The sequence below is a fragment of the Canis lupus genome, chromosome 7 (assembly GCF_048164855.1).
Source record: "Canis lupus baileyi chromosome 7, mCanLup2.hap1, whole genome shotgun sequence".
NCBI classification, from domain to species: Eukaryota; Metazoa; Chordata; class Mammalia; order Carnivora; family Canidae; genus Canis; species Canis lupus.
In genome coordinates this window covers 28,782,427-28,804,099 of record NC_132844.1, presented here as the reverse complement: position 1 = coordinate 28,804,099, position 21,673 = coordinate 28,782,427, and the positions used below count along the sequence as shown (strand labels likewise).

Genomic DNA, 21,673 nt, shown 5'->3' with positions numbered 1-21,673 from the left:
GAACTTTCCTAGAACAGACCACATACTGGGACACAAATCAGGTCTCAACCGATTCCAAAGGATTGGGATTGTCCCCTGTATATTTTCAGACCACAGTGTTTTGAAACTAGAATTCAATCACAAGAAGAAATTTGGAAGAAACTTAAACACCTGGAGGTTAAAGAGCATCCTGCTAAAAGATGAATGGGTCAACCATGAAATTAGAGAAGAATTATAAAGATTCATGGAAACTAATGAAAATGAAGATACAACCATTCAAAATATCTGGGATACAGCAAAAGCAGTCCGAATAGGGAAATACATTGCAATACAAGCATCCCTCAAAAAATTGGAAAAAACTCAAATATACAAGCTAACCTCACACTTAAGGGAACTGGAGAAAGAACAGCAAATAAAACCTACACCAAGCAGAAGAGAGTTAAATATTCGAGCAGAATTCAATGAAATAGAGACCAGAAGAACTGTAGGACAGATCAAGAAAACCAGGAGTTGGTTCTTTAAAAGAATTCATTAGATAAACCATTAGCCAGCCTTATTAAAAAGAAAAAAGACTCAAATTAATAAAATCATGAGAGGGGGGCACTTGACGGGATGAGCACTGGGTGATATGATATATGTTGGCAAACTGAACTCCAATTTAAAATTAATAATAATAATAATAAAATCATGAGTGAAAAAGGAGAGATCACAACCAAAACCAAGGAAATACAATTTAAAAACTGTATTATGAGTAACTATATACCAATAAATTAGGCAATCTAGAAGAAATGGATGCATTTCTGGAAAACCACAATTTACCAAAACTGGAACAGGAAGAAATAGAAAACCTGAACAGGCCAATAACCTGGGAGGAAATTGAAGCAGTCATCAAAAAACTCCCAAGACACAAAAGTCCAGGGCTAGATGGCTTCTCAGGGGAATTCTATCAAAAGTTTATAGAAGAAACAATACCTATTCTACTAAAGCTGTCCCAAAAGATATAAAGGGAAAGACACTTCCAAACTCGTTTTATGAGGCCAGCATCACCTTAATTCCAAAACCAGACAAAGACCAATATCCCTGATGAATTATCTGGGATACTGGAGAATTATAGACCAATATCCCTGATGAACACAGATGCAAAAATTGTCAACAAGATAGTAGTCAATAGGATCCAACAGTACATTAAAAGGAGAATTATAGACCAATATCAGGGATATTGGTCTATAATTATAGAGCAAAAGGAGAATTATAGACCAATATAAAAAATTCTCAACAAGATACTAGCCAATAGGATCCAACAATACATTAAGAAGATTATTCACCATGACCAAGTGGGATTTATCCCCAGGATGCAAGGTTGGTTCAACACTCGTAAAGCAATCAATGTGATAGATCATATCAACAAGAGAAAAAACAAGAACCATATGATCCTCTCAATAGATGCAGAGAAAGCATTTGACAAAATACAGCATCCATTCCTGATAAAACTCTTCAGAGTGTAGGGATAGAGGGAACATTCCTCAGCATCTTAAAAGCCATCTAAGAAAAGCCCACAGCAAATATCATTCTCAATGGGGAAACACTGGGAGCCTTTCCCCTAAGATCAGGAACAGATAAGGATGTCCACTCTCACCACTGCTATTCAATATAGTACTAGAAGTACTGGCCTCAGCAATCAGACAACAAAAAGAATTAAAAAGCATTCAAATTGGCAAAGAAGAAGTCAAACTCTCCCTCTTCACAGATGACATGATACTCTACATAGAAAACCCAAAAGACTCCACCCCAAGATTGCTAGAACTCATAGAGCAATTCAGCAGTGTGGCAGGATACAAAATCAATGCCCAGAAATCAGTGGCATTTCTATAAACTAACAATGAGACTGAAGAAAGAGAAATTAAGGTGTCAAACCCATTTACAATTGCACCCAAAATCATAAGATACCTAGGAATAAACCTAACCAAAGAGGTAAAGGATCTATACCCTAAAAACTACAGAACACTTCTGAAAGAAACTGAGGAAGACACAGAGATGGAAAAACATTCCATGTTCATGGATTGGAAGAATTAATGTTGTGAAAATGTCTAGGCTACCCAGGGCAATTTACACGTTCAATGCAATCCCTATCAAAATACCATGGACTTTCTTCAGAGAGTTGGAACAAATTATCTTAAGATTTGTGTGGAATCAGAAAAGACCCCAAATATCCAGGGGAATATTGAAAAAGAAAACCAGAGCCAGAGGCATCACAATATCAGATTTCAAGTTGTACTACAAAGCAGTGGTCCTCAAGACAGTGTGGTACTGGCACAAAAACAGACACATAGATCAATGGAACAGAATAGAGAACTCAGAAATGGGCCCTCAACTCTACAGTCAACTAATATTTGACCAATCAGGAAAGACTATCCACTGGAAAAAAAGGACAGTCTCTTCAATAAATGGTGCTGGAAAAATTAGTCATTTGCAGAAGAATGAAAATAGACCATTCTCTTATACTATACACAAAGATAAACTCAAAATGGATGAAAGATCTAAATGTGAGACAAGAATCTATCAAAATCCTAGAGGAGAACACAGGCAACACCCTTTTTGAACTTGGCCACAGCAACTTCTTACAAGATACATCTATGAAGGCAAGGGAAACAAAAGCAAAAATGAACTACTGGGACTTCATCAAGTTAAAAAGCTTCTGTACAGCAAAAGAAATAGTTAACAAAACTAAAAAACAACCTACAGAATGGGAGAAGATATTTGCAAATGACCTATCAGATAAAGGGCTAGTATCCAAGATCTATAAAGAACTTATTAAACTCAACAGCAAAGAAACAAACAATCCAATCATGAAATGGGCCAAAGACATGAAGAGAAATCTCACAGAGGAAGCCATAGACATGGCCAACATGCACATGAGAAAATGCTCTGCACCACTTGCCATCAGGGAAATACAAATCAAAACCACAATGAGATACCACCTCACACCAGTGAGAATGGGGAAAATTAACAAGGCAGGAAACCACAAATGTTGGAGAGGATGTGGAGAAAGGGGAACCAACCCTCTTGCACTGTTGGTGGGAATGTGAAGTGGTGCAGCCACTCTGGAAAACTGTGTGGAGGTTCCTCAAAGAGTTAAAAATAGAGCTACCCTATGACCCATCAATTGCACTGCTGGGGATTTACCCCAAAGATAGAGATGCAGTGAAAGACCGAGACACTGCACCCCAATGTTTATAGCAGCAATATCCACAATAGCCAAACTGTGGAAGGAGCCTCGGTGTCCAACGAAAGATGAATGAATAAAGAGGATGTGGTCTATATATACAATGGAATATTACTCAGCCATTAAAATGACAAATACCCACCATTTGCTTCAACGTGGATAGAACTGGAGCATATTATGCTGAGTGAATTAAGTCAATCGGAGAAGGACAAACATTATATGGTTTCATTCATATAAGGAATATAAAAAAACAGTGAAAGGGAATAAAGGGGAAAGGAGAGAAAATGAGTGGGAAATATCAGTGAGGGTGACAGAACATGAGAGACTCCTAACTCTGGGAAACGAAGCAGGGGTAGTGGAAGGGTAGGTGGGCAGGGGGATGGGGTAACTGGGTGACAGGCACTGAGGGGGGGCACTGGGTATTATACTATATGTTGGCAAATCAAACTCCAATAAAAAAAATATACAAAAAAATAATGTGAGCCAATTCTTTAAAATAAGTAAATTTTTAAAAGTCTCTCTATATAGGACCAGCAGGATATATATGCATGTATGTGTTGGTTCCTTTCCTCTGGAGAACCCTAATACAAATACTTCCTACGTGTTAGTCTGTTACTTCTTCTAACCTTTGCTACAATATTTTCAAATAACTCTATTTCTTTCAACTCACAAATGAAAAACCTCAGGTTTAGAGAGTTTTAGTACCTTAATAAGGGCCAAGCCACAGGCACAGGGCAAGGCAGACACAGTGGTCATGGCACTGGTTGTAGTAGTTTGCTCAAGGCCCCACTGCTGGTGAAATACAGCCAGAATTTCAACAGACAGCTCTCCAATTCCAAAGGTAGGGAACAATAGTACCTTCGTCTTTGTGCAAACACAGAAACAGAATTCTAAAAGTGACCCAAATTTGCAGCAGTGCTAGAACCAGCCTTGGAAGTTGAAAAAGTATGCTTTTATCTACAATGAACCTAAAATCTGGCTGAAAGGCATTATGACCTGGTTTTACTCTGCCTAAAAGGGCATTTCCAATAATTGGCCTTCACAACAACCATTTGATCACAAGAGAAAAGTCGTCTCTCTGAGAGTATAGTTTAGGAAAGAAAATTTTCTATTTTTCTAATATTCCTACCAAGGGTAAATTTGTTTTAAAACATCATTGTATTTATAAGCAAATTCTTCTCAAACTTGACTACTCTTTCCAAATCACTTAATATTTTAACTTTCTCATCCAATAAACTACTAAAAAAAATATAAAAATCATCTTCAGGAATGTGTTACCTGTCAAAGTCAGAGGTCAGACGCTCAAAATTTTTAATGATTCTAAGAACCTGGATATCCTGACTGATGAAGCAAGGTGGCAACAATCCATGAATATTCAACTGTTGTCTTTCTTCCAGGGTAAAAGCCAAGTCCTAGGGATAAAAGAAAAACAATAATTTCAAGGAATAAAAAACCAAAAATTATACACACACACACAAAATTCCAACAAACACATGGAATTAAAAATCAGAAGATCTGGTCTTACCTAAACACAGCCATTCAACTTTGAGATCATGTAATCTCTCAATACCTGTTTCCTCATCTTTAAATATTAGAATACTATAAATATTTTCATGTTGTTTGTTTTAAAATTAGGTAATGAAGAAAATGATGTGAAGATATGCAAATGAAAGATATAAATATTATTGCTGATATTCAATACACAAATGGGTAGGAGTTATAAGAGATTTTAAAATTATGAACATGAGTAGGTCACCTATGACCTGCTGTGCCTCCTCCTATAAAATAGTTCAGAAAATGCTTTATAGGATTGAGGCACTTGTTCCAACACTCCTTTTCCAAATTATCTCCTACTATTCTTAACTACACTCCTAGCTACACAAAATTTCTCACCATTGCATGAACACAACATACTTTTATTCTTGCATGACACCATGGACAAAAATGTGCTCCCTGCTTCTTTGCCTTTCAAGTTTGACCTCAGATGCTCCTTCCTCTCCAAAGCCTTTCCAGACTCAGCCAGTATGCCCATTAGAAAACTATTATTATACTATGTTATTTGTTTACATAAACACTGACTATATAAAACATGAGGCTCAAAAACAAACAAATATAACTGATGGGTTGATACAGAAATTCAGAATAGACTGAAGAGATTTGCTAGAATATAATATGAAGATAAGTAATAGCAGAGAAACCCCAGGAGTCCTTAATCTGGAAGAATGGAATGAGCAGTTCCCCCTGGAGATGATGCCCCTAGAGCTACCGAAGCCCAAGACACTTCTTTGACTAGACTGACAGCTGTTGCCCTGGGTCTGGCAAAAGTGCTGATGGTCAGGTTCACTCACTGGAACCACGACTGATGCTTCTCAGACAATAAGGATGGTAGAAATGTGTTCACTACTTTGTATTGAGCAACTCTACAGCCATCCTCCTCTGCCTCTAAAAGTTTCTTGTAATGGTAAAATAATAACTCCCAAATCTTTAGGAACTGTATTATTACTCTGGGAAAAAGACAATTTGGTTCATCCCAGATGTGGATGACCCTGATTCTTGAGAAATGAACACGTCCAACCTCAGAAAGTAGGTAAAGGAGATCAACAAACAATTCTTTCTTCTAATTTTTTATATATTTAGGCTCAATAATTCATGTCGCTGATGGAAAGCTTTATGTTTGATTAAACTACTGCATCAGGGGGCAGACCGAAGAAAGTCAGATAGAATTGTCCACTGAATGACCCCTAGTGGAGCTTCTAAATTGCCTACAAGGGCTAGCTGGGACCAATGGCTCCAGAACCTCCAGTACAAGAAACTTTACAATCCTGACTGCTCAAAAGGTCTCCACGTGCTATCAGCACAGATGTCCAGTTCCCAGAGATTTTTCTCCAATAGCAGCCACTCTTATGACTGCAAAAGCCCCACTGTTACATGTTCAGTTGGGGGTCCTTGGAGCTGTTCTGCTCCCCAGCAACTGGATGGCCCCTTTCCTAAAGGAAAATCCAGTATGTTCAACTGTGCCTGGCCCCACCACCCTCTACTGGAGGCCTGGAGAAGAGCAGACAGTGCACCTGTCAGTCCTTTGCCTAGGAGTTCCAGCAGGCAGCAGGAGAAAGGGGAACCCTCCTGCACTGTTGGTGGGAATGTGAACTGGTGCAGCCGCCCTGGAAAACTATGTGGAGGTTCCTCAAAGAGTTAAAAATAGATCTGCCCTACGACCCAGCAATTGCACTGCTGGGGATTTACCCCAAAGATACAGATGCAGTGAAACGCCAGGACAACTGCACCCCGATGTTTATAGCAGCAATGTCCACAATAGCCAAACTGTGGAAGGAGCCTCGGTGTCCATCAAAAGATGAAGGGATAAAGAAGATGTGGTCTATGTATACAATGGAATATTACTCAGCCATTAGAAACGACAAATACCTACCATTTGCTTTGACCTGGATAGAACTGGAGCATATTATGCTGAGTGAAATAAGTCATTCGGAGAAGGACAAACATTATATGGTCTTATTCATTTGGGGAATATAAAAAATAGTGACAGGGAATAAAGGGGAAAGGAGAAAAAATGAGTGGGAAATATCAGAAAGGGAGACGGAACATGACAGACTCCTAACTCTGGGAAACGAACTAGGGGTGGGGGAAGGGGAGGTGGGCGGGGGGTGGGGGTGACTGGGTGACAGGCACTGAGGGGAGCACTTGATGGGATGAGCATTGGGTGTTATTCTATATGTTGGCAAATTAAACACCAATAAAAAATAAATTTAAAAAAATAAAACTTAATAGCAGAAACAAAAAAAAAATTAAAAAAGGAAGGAGACACTCAATATTGCTAGCACCTTTTGCATGCCATTTTCTTTATCTATGGTTTATGCTCCCCACCAGAATGCAAACTCCATGAGGTCAGGGATTTTTGTCTGTTTTTTGTTGTTGTTGTTTTTCACTGCTTCATCCTTAATGGTTAGGAAAGTACCTGGCATAACTAGAATTCAGTAATCTGCTGCATAAATAAAATAGAAAGCTTTAAATATTTAACTTTAGAGAAATATTAGAATTTTAAAAAAAGTAAAATTATTGCTTAGGAAACTGATAAGCATATTAATTCTTGGTAAGTTAAATTTAAAATTAAAAGGAACTGGGGCACCTGGGTGGCTCAGCTGGTTAAGTGTCCAACTCTTGATTTTGTCTCAGACCATAATCTCAGGGTTTTAAGACTGAGCCCCTCCCTCATTGGGCTTCATGCTGGGCACAGAGCCTGCTTAAGATTCTCTCTCTCCCTTGGGACTCCTGGGTGGCTCAGTGATTGAGCATATGCCTTTAGTTCAGGTCGTAATCCCAGGGTCCTGGGATCGAGTCCTGCATCAGGCTCCCTCCCAGCTTCTCCCTCTGCCTATTCTCTCCCTCTCTCTCCCTGTCTCTCATGAATAAATAAATAAAATATTAAAAAAAAAGATTCTCTCCCTCTGCCCCCCCAAAATAATACATGCATAAATAAAATTAAACAAAAAAAGGGATATTTGTATAAAAAAGTAACTATAAAATGGAAAGCACACTCCACTTGTTAAAGATATAACTGGGAAGACTGATCATTTTAGGCAAAAATATCATGGATCACTATAGATTAAAACAGAATCAAGTACAGCAATGTATTTGAAAAAGAAAGAAAACTCAACAGATTTTCCTCTAGCTCAAAATGAAAAATTTGGAAATTAAAAAATGGGAAAAAACAAGAGTAAAGTTAAAAATCTCAAAAATACATGACCATATGTAAAAAGCAACAAGCTTCTGAATACTATGCAAAAAAAATCTTAAAAATCTCAAAAATCTACCTGCAAAATAATAATCAAAATTATCAATATTCTGAGAATAAGGCTTATTATCAGAAGTACTCACATATGCTCCTGTGTTCACTTAATAATGGCACTTAATCATTTATTGTTAGCCAGTATTTTTATTTTTACATAGATTTTCCAATGTTGGGCAACCCGGGTGGCTCAGTGGTTTAGCATCACCTTCAGCCCAGGGTGTGGTCCTTGGGACCCAGGATCGAGTCCCACGTCAGGTTCCCTGCATGGAATGGAGCCTGCTTCTCCCTCTGCCTGTGTCTATGCCTCTCTCTCTCTCTCTCTCTCTCACATGAATAAATAAATAAAATATTTTTAAGTTAAAAAAAAAAAAGATTTTCCAATGTTGGTCTGACCTAATAGGTCTCCTGTAGCTTTTGCCATGTAAATGACAATGCCATCTGACTCTTTTGCTATCCTTTGATAGTAACTACAAACACCCACATACTGTTAGCCAAATATTCTATGGCATAATAAAGTGTCAGTTCAACTCTTAACCACCACCACCATCAAAAACAAAACAAAAAAACTAGGGCTTAAAAATCTGGGGAATGGGGCCACGTTAAAGTCCTATGACTGGGTTCATATTCTATTACTACCCTTTATGAATTAAAAAAAAAGGTCAATGAAAAAAAAAGTCAATGAACAAGCAAACTTAAATCTTAAAATCCCTGAAAATGTAAAAAAATATATATAGCATGATTTCCCTTAAATCAGTTAAGAATGACACATCAATGTGATTCCTACCAAACAGCAGCTTCCCAGAAAGTATTCAGAGAAATAATAAGTGGAATTTTGAACCACTTAATGATCTTGGTTCTATGTTTCATTTTTTTTCATACTAACAGATATATTCATATATATTTTTTTAGAAATTATAAACAATAGCTTAGTACATTCTCCTTACTAAACACTAGCTTAATAAGGTGAAACACTAGCTTAATACATTCTCCTCATTAAAAGCTGATGTAACAAATACCTGTTTCAAAGAATTCTTACCTCAGGGCTATGCTGCAGAGCCTATCTAGCAAAGGATAGTGTATCCAAAGTATACATGCAGCTTCTAACTTTCATTTGATTTCTACTAAGTCTTTCATGTAGTTAAAAAGTTTAGACTTCTATACATATATTAGGTTTCTAGACCACCTATAATTCTAATTCCCTAAAAGCTTTCTCATACACCAGATCCCTAGACAGCAGAATGGTATGCTATTTCACTGCTGAGAACAGCACACAGGACAACTATTCTTCTGGACTCTACTAATTGATCTACGTATCTCTTCTTGAGAAAACTGAGACTATCAAGCAGAAATTAAAACAAAATTCCTGGCATAACAAGAGATTTATATTATAACCGTGTTTACACCTGAGAAAGAAACATTGTCCTGAGTAATGTATCAGAAATGATTACCATAAAAACAGAATAGATAACAATCTGAATTCTGTACTAACCATCTTTAATGCTTGCAATAAACTTCAGTAATTTCCCTTGTTTTTTCCTGAATAAAGAAAGTAATCAAGCAGAATGGAAAAAAGGAAAACATCTAAGTCACAAAAATCTTTAAGTAATCTACATATAAATACTTCATTATAAAATGCATTTATTGTAATGTTTGTTTTTACTATTTATTATTCTGAAATAAAGATATCAAAGTGGCTTAGCTCTAAATGTCAGTATTTTCAAATGTACTAGCATACGTTATATGCACATTCTGTAACTATAGAAGGAAAAATGGTACTAATTTGTCCTGGACATATACTGAAGGATTCCTTCCCCCAAGTCTTCCAGAGTGCCAAATATTGATCTTTGAAATTGATTTTTTTAATTCTAATTAAAAATGTAGATTATGACTTCTAGAATTTTCCTGGTGTATGCAACCTCATTCCTTCAAAAAGCCAGGAAACCAGATGGGATATACATTTCCAAAGTAAAGTTTTTAAATGATTATTTTGAGTGCATTCAGCTGTGTAACCAAATACTCTAGTGACAGTCTCCTCAAAAGGCAGAAAATCAATTATTTAAAACCAACAATATATTAACAGCAGCTTCTTTAAGAAAAACATTTGGTGTCATTACATAGCAATTAATTTTTACTCATATCTTTATAGATCTTGGAAAGTAGCCCTTTATCTGATACATCATTTGCAAATATCTTCTCACATTCTGGAGGCTGTCTTTTAGCTTTGTTGACTGTTTCTTTTGCTGTGTAAAAGCTTCTTATCTTGGTGAAGTCCCAATAGTTCATTTTTGCTTTTGTTTCTCTTGCCTTCATGGATGTATCTGGCAAGAAGTTACTGTGGCCAAGTTCAAAAACGGTGTTGCCTGTGTTCTCCTCTAGGATTTTGATGGAATCTTGTCTCACATTTAGATCTTTCACCCATTTTGAGTTTATCTTTGTACGGTGCAAGAGAGTGGTCTAGTTTCATTCTTCTGCATGTGGATGTCCAATTATCCCAGCACCATTTATTGAAGAGACTGTCTTTTTTCCAGCGGATAGTCATTCCTCCTTTGTCGAATATTAGTTGACCATAAAGTTGAGGGTCCACTTCTGGATCCTCTATTCAGTTCCATGTGTCTGTTTTTGTGCCAGTACCACACTGTCTTGATGACCACAGCTTTGTAGTACAACTTGAAATCTGATATTGTGATGCCTCTGGCTATGGTTTTCTTTTTTAATATTCCCCTGGCTATTCGGGGTCTTTTCTGATTCCACACAAATCTTAAGATAATTTGTTCCAACTCTCTGAAGAAAGTCCATGGTATTTTGATAGGGATTGCATTAAACGTGTAAATTGCCCTGGGTAACACTGACATTTTCACAATATTAATTCATCCAATCTATGGGCATGGAATATTTTTCCATCTCTTTGTATCTTCCTCAATTTCTTTCAGAAGTGTTCTGTAGTTTTTAGGGTATAGATCCTTTACCTCTTTATTAAATTCAACAGCAAAGAAACCAACAATCCAATCACGAAATGGGCCAAAGACATGAACAGAAAACCCAGAGGAAGACATACACATAGCCAACAAGCACATGAGAAAATGCTCCGCACCACTTGCCATCAGGGAAATACAAATCAAAACCACAATGAGATACCACCTCACACCAGTGAGAATGGGGAAAATTAACAACGCAGGAAACAACAAATGTTGGAGAGGATGTGGAGAAAGGGGAACCCTCTTGCACTGTTGGTGGGAATGTGAACTGTTGCAGCCACTCTGGAAAACTGTGTGGAGGTTCCTCAAAGAGTTAAAAATAGACCTGCCCTACAACCCAGCAATTGCACTGCTGGGGATTTACCCCAAAGATACAGATGCAGGGAAACACCGGGACACCTGCACCCCGATGTTTATAGCAGCAATGTCCACAATAGCCAAACTGTGGAAGGAGCCTCGGTGTCCATCGAAAGATGAAGGGATAAAGAAGATGTGGTCTATGTATACAATGGAATATTACTCAGCCATTAGAAATGACAAATACCCACCATTTGCTTCGACGTGGATGGAACTGGATGGGATTATGCTGAGTGAAATAAGTCAATTGAAGAAGGACAAACATTATATGGTCTCATTCATCTGGGGAATATAAAAAATAGTGAAAGGGAATAAAGGGGAAAGGAGAAAAAATGAGTGAGAAATATCAGAAAGGGAGACGGAACATGAGAGACTCCTAACTCTGGGAAAAGAACCAGGGGTGGTAGAAAGGGAGGTGGGCGGGGGGTGGGGGCGACTGGGTGACGGGCACTGAGGGGGGGCACTTGATGGGATGAGCACTGGGTGTTATTCTATATGTTGGCAAATTGAACACCAATAAAAAATAAGTATACAAAAAATTTTTACTTATATCTAATATAAAGTGATTTAAATTGGTAGAAGCAATGATTACAAAAATGTATCTAGGGCAGCTTGGGTGGCTCAGCGGTTTAGCACTGCCTTCAGCCCAGGGCCTAATCCTGGAGACCTGGGATCGAGTCCCATGTCAGGCTCCCTGCATGGAGCCTGCTTCTCCCTCTGCCTATGTCTCTGCCTCTCTCCCTCCCTCTCTCTCTTCTCTCTCTCTCTGTATGCCTCTCATGAATAAATAAATAAAATCTTTAAAAAAAAACTATCTAAAATATACTTGGCGCTAAAAGGAGGGAAAAACAAAACAAGACAAAACCAGAGAGGGAGACAAACCATAAGAGACTCTCAACTATAGGAAGTAAACTGAGGTTTGCTGGAGGGGAAGTGGGTTGGGGAGATGGGGTAACTGGGTGATGGGCACTAAGGAGGGCACATGATGTACTGAGTACTTTATATACAACTGATGAATCACTAAACTCTGCCTCTGAAACAAATAATACACTACATGTTTATTGAATTTAAATTAAAAATAAATAAAATATACTTGGCCCTAGATACCCTAAAATCTACATCAAAATATCATAACTGTAACATCTAAAAATCATTTCATCTAGGTATTATAAGATATCGCAAGCATAACTATTTTGTAGTTACAAGTGACATGTTTGTTTAATTAAAAGACAGAAGATCTCTACCTAAGAGAGCAAATGGATTTTTAAAATACTGGATGAGAAGTTTAATTAAATAGCCTAAGTATTTCTCACTTAAAATTCAGGTGACTAATCTTTACAGATTCCTTATAAAGCTGAGAAATTATTAACCATCATTGTTAATACTACATTTTTCAAACATAGCTCTTGATAGTATGTGTAGTGACTATTCATTTATGAACCAGAAATATCAAGATTACAAAATAACCGTTTATTGTGACTTTGATTTCTTAATTCTTTGAGCTAATCAAAGAATCTATAGAGCATGAAAATTAGATGGCAATTTAACACATTACCAACTAAATTACACATAAATTTGTAAATGTCCCTTTCCTATTCCTGAATAATGAGGAGAAGGAGGCTTTTCCTCCTCCTCTCTGGATTAGTGAGTTGTCCTCCAATGTACTTCCATAACATCATATACTTCTGTCATGAAACTTCTAGTACTTATTATTTCTGCTGAAGCGCTGTTTTACCCAGAAGTCTAGGTGCTTCTGAAGGTCAAGATGGAGCAGGGCCTCAATAAGTTTTCAATAAACAAATGGATGAATATATGAATCCGAAAAACTTTTTCATTTCCATGTGGTTCAATTCTATGTACAGATCTTCCTCAACTTACAATGGAGTTATATCCTGATAAACCCCTTGTAAATTGAAAATACCATTAAGTCAAAAATGCATTTAACAAATCTAACCTACCAAAAATCAACAGCTTAGTCCAACCTACCTTAAATGTGCTTAAGACACTTACATTGGCCTACAGTTGGCCAAAATTATCTTATACAAAGTCTATTATATAAAAAAGTACTTAATACGCTCATGTAACTGATTAAATATTACACTGTAAGTGAAAAACAGAATAGACATATATGTACAGAATGGTTTTAAGTGTACTGGTTGTTTACCCTTGTGATTGTGTGGCTGACCACATGCTGCAGCTTGGTGCCACTGCCTACTATCACAAGACAGGATCATACCACATATTATTAGCCCAGGAAAATATCAAAATTCAAACTTCAAAATACAGTTTCCACTGAACACATATCACTTTCATACATGTACCTAATCACAGACACTAAAGGACTCGGAAGATAGAATTCATGAGTCTTTCAATGTAGGCATCTTTTTTTTCACTAGGGAACTTAGTATTTCCTTCCATTGTAAAAGAAGATAATAAAAGAAGTAGTAGTAGTTCCTGTGACTGTCATAAATAGAAACAATATTTTATCACATTAAACTTCTGGCATATATCTTGAAAAAAACATTTGTGTCTATCATTACTTTGAAATTACAGTAGATTTAGACCCACAGTAAGTTTGTTTTAGAACATGAAGAAGTACACAAGCTAGTCATGTCGACAACCTCCATATCAGTCTCTTTAAAAAATGAAATTTTACTTTAAATTGCTCATATTTTTTAAAGGTTTTATTTATTTATTCATGAGAGACAGAGAGAGAGAGGAGAGAGAGAGAGAGGCAGAGACATAGGCAGAGAGAGAAGCAGGCTCCATGAAGGGAGCCCAACATGGGACTTGATCCGGGGTCTCCAGGATCACACCCTGGGCCGAAGGTGGCGCTAAACCGCTGAGCCACCCAGGTTGCCCAAATTGCTCATATTTAAATAGAGTCTTGCTATTTAAGTCTTTCATAAAGGGGAATAGATCTTATATCACACATTTATTTTTTAGTACTTTGATAGCTGTATCATACTTGGCTTCTTTTATAATACTATGCATTCTATTTATCTGGAACCATTTATTTAAGAAAGCTGTGGACTTCAAATTTCCAAAGGGATTTTGGTACAAAATATTTTAAGAACTGTTGCAGATAGTGAAGGAAAAAAAACAACAAAACTAAAAAACAACCTATGGAATAGAAGAAAATATTTGTACATGATGTATCTGATAAAGGGTTAGTATCCAAAATCTATAAAGAACTTATAAAACTGAACACCCAAAACCAAATAATCCAATTAAAAAATAGGCAGAAGAGGGGTGCCTGGGTGGCTCAGTCAGTTAAATGTCTGACTCTTGATTTTGGCTCGGGTCATATCTCAAGGTTGTAGGATCAAGGCCTAAGTTGGGGGCTCAACTTAGGCCTTGAGGGACCAGGGACCCATGCCAGGGACCATGCTCAGTGGGGAGTCTGCTTGAAATTTTCTCTCTCTCCCTCTGCCCCTCCCCCCTAAAATAAATAAATAAAATCTTTTTTAAAAATGGGCAGAAGACATGAAGAGACATACTTCCAAAGAAGATACACAGATGGCTAACAGACACATGAAAAGATGCTCAACATCATTCATTATCAGGGAAGTGCAAGTCAAAACTATAATGAGATATCACCTCAAACCTGCAGAATGGCTAAAATCAACAACACAAGAAATAACAGGTATTGGTAAAAAGGTGGAGAAAAAGGAACCTTCATGCTCTGTTGGTGGGAATGCAAACTGGTGCTCTGGAAAACTGTATGGAGTTTCTTCAAAAAGTTAAAAGCAGAACTACTCTATGATCTAACAATTGCACTACTATATACTTATCCAAAGAATACAAAAATATTAATTCAATGAAATATATGCACCTCAATGTTTATGGAAGCATTATCTACAATAGCCAAATTATGAAAACAGCTCAAGTGTCCATCAACTAATGAATGGATAAACATGTGGTGTGTGTGGGATCCCTGGGTGGCGCAGCAGTTTAGCGCCTGCCTTTGGCCCAGGGCGCTATCCTGAAGACCCGGGATCGAATCCCATGTCGGGCTACCAGTGCATGGAGCCTGCTTCTCCCTCTGCCTATGTCTCTGCCTCTCTCTCTCTCTCTCTCTCTCTGTGACTATCATAAATAAATAAAAATTTTTAAAAAAGATGTGGTGTGTATGTGTGTGTGCGCAATGGAATATTAGCCATAAAAAAGAGTGAAATCTTGCCATTTGCAATGACATGGATGGAGCTAGAGTATAATGCTAAGGGAAATAAGCCAGAGAAAGATAAATACTACATGATCTCACTCAAATGTAAAATTTAAGGAATAAAACAAACAAGCAAAGGGAAAAAAAGAGAGAAACAAACCAAGAAAGAGACTCTTAACCATAGAGAACTGATGGTTACCAGAAGAAGGAAGATGAGGTGGGAGGATGAGTTAAAGAGGTGACAGGGACTAAGGAGTACACTTGTTCTGATGAGCACTGGGTGATGTATGGAAGAGTTCAATCACTATATTGTACACCTGAAACTATATGACACTATCTGGAATTTAAATAAAACTTAAAAAAAAAAAAGGACTGTTGCAGAGAACTATGTTTCAGTGTCCAAGGGATACATACTTCACTTATCAACATGATATTCCCAGAAACGCCACAAGATGGCTTTCTTACTTCAGATCCACAGTTGATATTTTTCAGAAATGTTTTGTCTCCTTTTACTTTATGGGAGATTGTCATTGGTATTGGTCAGGGGTCTCCACAGAAACAGAACAAATAGGGTGAGTGTATAAACATCACATATATGAAGAAATTTATTATAAGGAATTGGCTCATGCAAATATGAAGTCTGCTAAGTCCTCAGATCTAAAGTTAGCAAGTTGGGGACCCAGGAAATCCAATGGTGTTGTTCCAGTCCAAACCCAAAGACCTGAGAAATCACAAGAGCTGACAGTATAGTTCTAGTCGAAAAGCCAACAGGTTTAAGACCCAGGAAGAGCCAGTGATTTAAGTTCAAATCTAAAGGTAGGGACAAAAACTGATGTCCCACCTTGAAAGCAGTCAGACAAGAAGGATTCCCTCTTCCTCACAAGAGGGTCAGCCTTTTTGCTCTATTTAGATATTCAACTGACTGGATGAGGATCACCCACATGAGGTAGGCAAGTCTGCTTCACTCAGTCTACTTAATTCAAATGTTAATCTCATCCAGAGATACCCTCACAGGCACACCCAGAATAATATTTGACCAACTGTCTGGACACCCTGTGGCTTAGCTAAAATGACACATAAAATTAATCATCACATTCACACCAAATATTTTTCACCAAATATATGCTGAGAGAATGCTTCACACTTGTAGTTAGGGCCTAAGCCAATGAAACAGTGATATGTCCAATATGGTCCATAGCCTCTTGAAGCTAATAATCTAGAGAGCTTACCAGGATATAACATGAATAGCTGCACAAATAATTATAAAATAGGGGATCCCTGGGTGGCGCAGCGGTTTAGCGCCTGCCTTTGGCCCAGGGCGCGATCCTGGAGACCCGGGATCGAATCCCACGTCGGGCTCCCGGTGCATGGAGCCTGCTTCTCCCTCTGCCTATGTCTCTGCCTCTCTCTCTCTCTCACTGTGTGTCTATTATAAATAAATAAAATAAAATAAAAAATTAAAAATAATAATAATTATTATAAAATAATAATGTGGTAAGTATAAGGGAAAGAAAGGGAAATTTTACTAACTCAACTTAGGGGCTTAAAAGAAAAGTCCACTTATCAGTGATATTAAAATGAGATCTGAAGGACAAGTAGAAGAGTAGGAGCTCACCAGGTGAAAGGCTCAAGGGTGACTGTGCAGAGAACAGGAAGGGCATGAACCCCAATGCAGAAGAGCTTGGCTTCTTGGAAAAAGTATAGGAAAGGAAACATCAACTATGAGAAGAATGTTGAAAGATGACCAGATGACCCTGGGAAAACAGACAGGAACCAGAAGAGGCCGTCCTTGTTAGCTGGATAATGCTCTAAATTTTATCCTAAAAGTAACCAGTTCTTTGCCGGATTTGTGATGCCATTTTATGAAAACACTACAATTAAGCCAGCAGCACTCACCCATAATATTTGTTATTCACCACACTGAGGAATCTCCATACTAAGTCTAGCTCTTTAAAGAAAGAGAAAACAGCACTTCAGAAGCAGTTTCTAAGTACCAGGCAGATGATAGAAGGTTCAATCTGGGCTCGTGATTCTCAATCTGTCTTCCAAGCCTCTGTAGGACTCACGTACATACTTCCAACTGCAACATTTGTCTTCATAACACCACCTCCTAGCCACCACACGAAGGGCAGATCTGAGTCATGCCCTACATTGATAACATTTTGGAGTACCTGGGTGGCTCAGTTGGTTAAGCATCTGCCTTTGCCTCAGGTCAGGTCATGATCCCGGGGACCTGAGATAGAGCCCCTTGTCAGGCTCCCTGCTCAGCAGGAAGCCTGGTTCTCCCTCTGCCCTCTGCCCTTCCTCCTGCTTGTGCACTCTCTTTCTCTCTCTCAAATAAAATATTTTTAAAAATACAATTACATTTTAACTCATATCATTTTAACTTAGAAAATTAACTTCAAAAATATATACTTCATACAATCCTTCTAGTATATAACGGAAAACCTACTGATCACTTGAAACCATACTGCATCTAGAAAGAACGAACTAGCTGCAGCACCAAAGTGGGAGGGAGACAGACTTTTCATTACTCTTTTGTATTTTTATTTTCCTATAGTTAATCTGTAAGGCTATGGAAATTATTAAGAACTATTAAGAACCATTTATCTCAATCTCCAAGAATAATATAACCATACTTACTATTTACATTTGTTAAATCTCTATCCTTATGTGTCTGGCACTTCTAATTATAGCAGAGACTGCTCATTGCCTACAGTTAACACCGTTCTCCCCTTCTTTCCCAGTAAGGGGACCCCCGTATTATTTAGGGTGGTAATGTATCAGCTAAAAGACTAAATTTCTAGACTCCCCTAGAGTTAGATGAGGTCCTGTGACTGAGTTCTGATCAGTAACTGGTAAAGAAGTGACATGTAGGATGTGGGAAAGAACCACTAAAGAGAGCTGATCCCATTGGAAAGTGGACTTTCTTGTGTTTCTCTCATTTCTTCCAGCAGGCAGCTTGGAATAAACAAATATCTATAGACCAATTATCAGTCAGGACCATAAAGTGTTATTGAAAATGGAAGAGCAGCAATGTTCCTGATGATTCTGAGACCCACCAAACACAGCTAGACTGACTCTGATTTCCTTCATGTGCCAGAGAAAAATAAGTTATTTCTTAACCAAGTCACTATTATTTGTTTTTATTGTTGTTATTATTATATACATCAAAACCCAATCCTAAATGATACACTAGTCGTCCCTATAGCCACTAAAGGATCAGTAGCATATTCACCCCACAATACAGACTGTGACCTGCGGAGAGGCTTATAGACATATCTGAAAGGCAAAATAGAGCTACAAAAAGTTACTTCAATAATTATCCCTCATTTATCCACTCAAAGACTTTTACAGAATACTAACTATATTCCAGGTCCCATGAGCCACTACATTAAAAGATAAAACTATGATATACACCAGTAGAACAACCCTACCCACCTTCCCAGAAGAATTTTGAACCTTGAAATTTCTGTAGCACTTTCTCCCCCATGCATGAAGAGAAACAGAAGTGAAACATACAGTATCAAAAAGGCCAAGCAGGGCACCTGGGTGGCTCAGTCAATTAAGCACCTGATTCTTGATTTTGGCTCAGGTCATGATCTCAGGGTTGTGAGATCTAGCCCCAGGTCCAGCTCCTTTCTCAGCAGTCTACTTGAGGACTCTCTCTTTCCCTCTGCCCCTTTACCTGTTCTAAAATAAATAAATACATGTTTTTTTATTTTTTTAAAAAAAAGGCCAAGCATTTTTCTAAATCCTCAAAATATAGAAATTTTATAAATTATGTTATTTTTACATAAACTATTTCCCACAGAATAACCTTTCCTAACATTACTATGCCAAATATGTGCCCAGTAAATGGGGAGGGGAGGATTGGGAATATATCTTTGAGAGGAGATTCCCTAATTTTCCCCCCTAAAACTTAAAACCAAGTTAGACTGAGTTTCACAAGTTCACATTCTAAAAATAATAAATCTGAGGGTTCTGGTTCTGTGCAAGATGGTGTAAGCATACTTTATCTTGTCTCTCCAATTAATCCAACTATAAATTTTGTACAGAATGCACTGGGCAGCTATTGGAAGACTCTAAAAAGTAAATAGCAGAAGAACAGAGAAGACGACTAGAATCCAAGGTACTACCAAACCAACAAGTGAATTTCCTGGAGTTCCTTTCAGTGTAGCCTGGCTCTTTCCTCCTCTAATCAACTGGCCTTCACTTAAAAAGCAGCCTCAGGACTCCTGGGCAGCTCAGCGGTTGGGCGTCTGCCTTCAGCTCAGGTCATGATCCTAGGATCTGGAATCAAGTCCCATATCGGGCTCCCTGCAAGGAGCCTGCTTCTCCCTCTGTGTATGTCTCTCATGAATAAATAAATCTTTAAAAATAAAATAAAAAAAATAAAATTAAAATTAAAAGCAGCCCAAAAGCCAGAAGGGCAACTGAATACAGACAAAAAAAAGTGCCAAGAGAAGCTTTCTTTTTCTGGTCCAAGAATCAGGAAAGGTAAACATCACAGAAGAGGGAAATCCACTATTATTTTCCATTCTCTCCAGCCTCAGTGCCCCCCCACACACACACCGACCCAGTATCCCAGAGCGGGTGACAGGAGCATGACCACCACAGACATCTAAAATTGTAAGAAAGGAAAAGCATTCTCTTTAACCAGTGGAGCAATGATCCCAAAATCATGGATCAAATGTCTGTTGCATTTTTCTCTGTCTTCCAATCACTTGGCCCTAAGTACAAATTCAGATAGAGGAAGTATATGCAGAGCAAGGAAACTAAAGGGCCCAATTTTCTGGCTAGTGAGCTGGGAAAGGGGGACATCAAGGAGACAAAGTATCAGCAAGATTACAGAAAGAAGAGAACTCAAGAGAGCAATTCCATAAAGTTGTATACAAACTCCTGGACTCACCTCTGAGCTATGCATGTATAGACCTGACCTTAAATAGTCTTAACAAAGGATTTGAGAACTCAACTATGGTGTAAAACACTGCACAGATCCTACACTAGCCACTGGGCAGTACACAGGAAGAAACAGATCCAAACAGCACTACAAAGGGCTTTGAGAAAGGAATACTGGAACCACAAACTACAGAAGGTGGGTTCAACTTGTGAATTGACCGAACAAGTTTGAAAATTAAAAAGTAAAAAGAAGGGGATCCCTGGGTGGCGCAGCGGTTTAGCGCCTGCCTTTGGCCCAGGGCACGTTCCTGGAGACCCGGGATCGAATCCCACGTCGGGCTCCCGATGTATGGAGCCTGCTTCTCCCTCTGCCTATGTCTCTGCCTCTCTCTTTCTCTCTCTCTCTCTATCTGTGTGACTATCATAAATAATTTTTTTTTTAAATTTTTTAAAAAAGTAAAAAGAATAGTATTCCCTTTAGGATTTAACAAAAACCTGGAATCCCATAATATGTAAATGTCCAGGATACATGCAAAAATTACTCAGCATATGAAGTACCAGGAAAATGTTAACTTTCAAAGGAAAAGATAATCAATGATGATATGGAGAATAGAGTTATCAGATAAAAAGTTAAAAACAATTATTGTAACCATACCCCAAATTGTAAGGGCAAGTCTTTTGACATGATGGGAAAATATAAAGTTTTATCCAAGAAATTAAAACTGTAAAGAACCAAATGAAAATTTCAGAACTGAAAAATACAATAACTAAAATAATAAATTCATAGGATAGGCTCAAGAATAGAATGGAGATAAAAGAGCAAAAAAGTCAGTGAACTTACAGATGGATCAACCAATCTGAAAAACAAAGAAAAAAATGGGAAAAAAAAAAAAAAAAACAGAGCCTCAGGGACCTGTGGGACAGTATCAAAAACCCTAACATTTGTATCAACAGCATGCCAAAAGGAGAGAAGAAAGAAAAAATATTTGGAGAAATAATGGCTAAACACATCCATCTTGGTACAAGATGTAAACTTACAAATTCAAGAATGTCAGTCAGCCCCAAGAAGATAACCAAAAAAAAAAAAAAAAAAAAACACAAAAACAAAAACAAAAAACACCTAACCTAACTCCAGAAAATTATTTCGAAATGCTGAAAACTAGAAACAAAGAAAAGGAGCCAGAAAAAAACAACCCATTGCATGCATACAACAATTTGATTGACTATAGATTTTTCATCAGAAACAAGGGAGCCTGGAAGGAAGA

General features: G+C 37.8%; 1 protein-coding gene across 6 annotated transcripts in view; it reads right to left on the bottom strand.

Annotated features, from left to right (window-relative positions):
• Positions 1-21,673, bottom strand: part of ME1 (malic enzyme 1) — a 205,756-nt gene that overhangs the window by 161,975 nt on the left and 22,108 nt on the right. For 4 of the 6 annotated variants that reach the window (XM_072832217.1, XM_072832216.1, XM_072832220.1 and 1 more), the window contains exon 2: positions 4,481-4,614. In XM_072832217.1, coding sequence (XP_072688318.1) covers positions 4,481-4,614 — 134 coding nt within the window. Of the gene's footprint in view, positions 1-4,480; positions 4,615-7,041; positions 7,066-9,498; positions 9,518-21,673 lie in introns of those variants that run through there. The other 2 variants (XM_072832219.1, XM_072832218.1) reach the window with 2 other exon arrangements.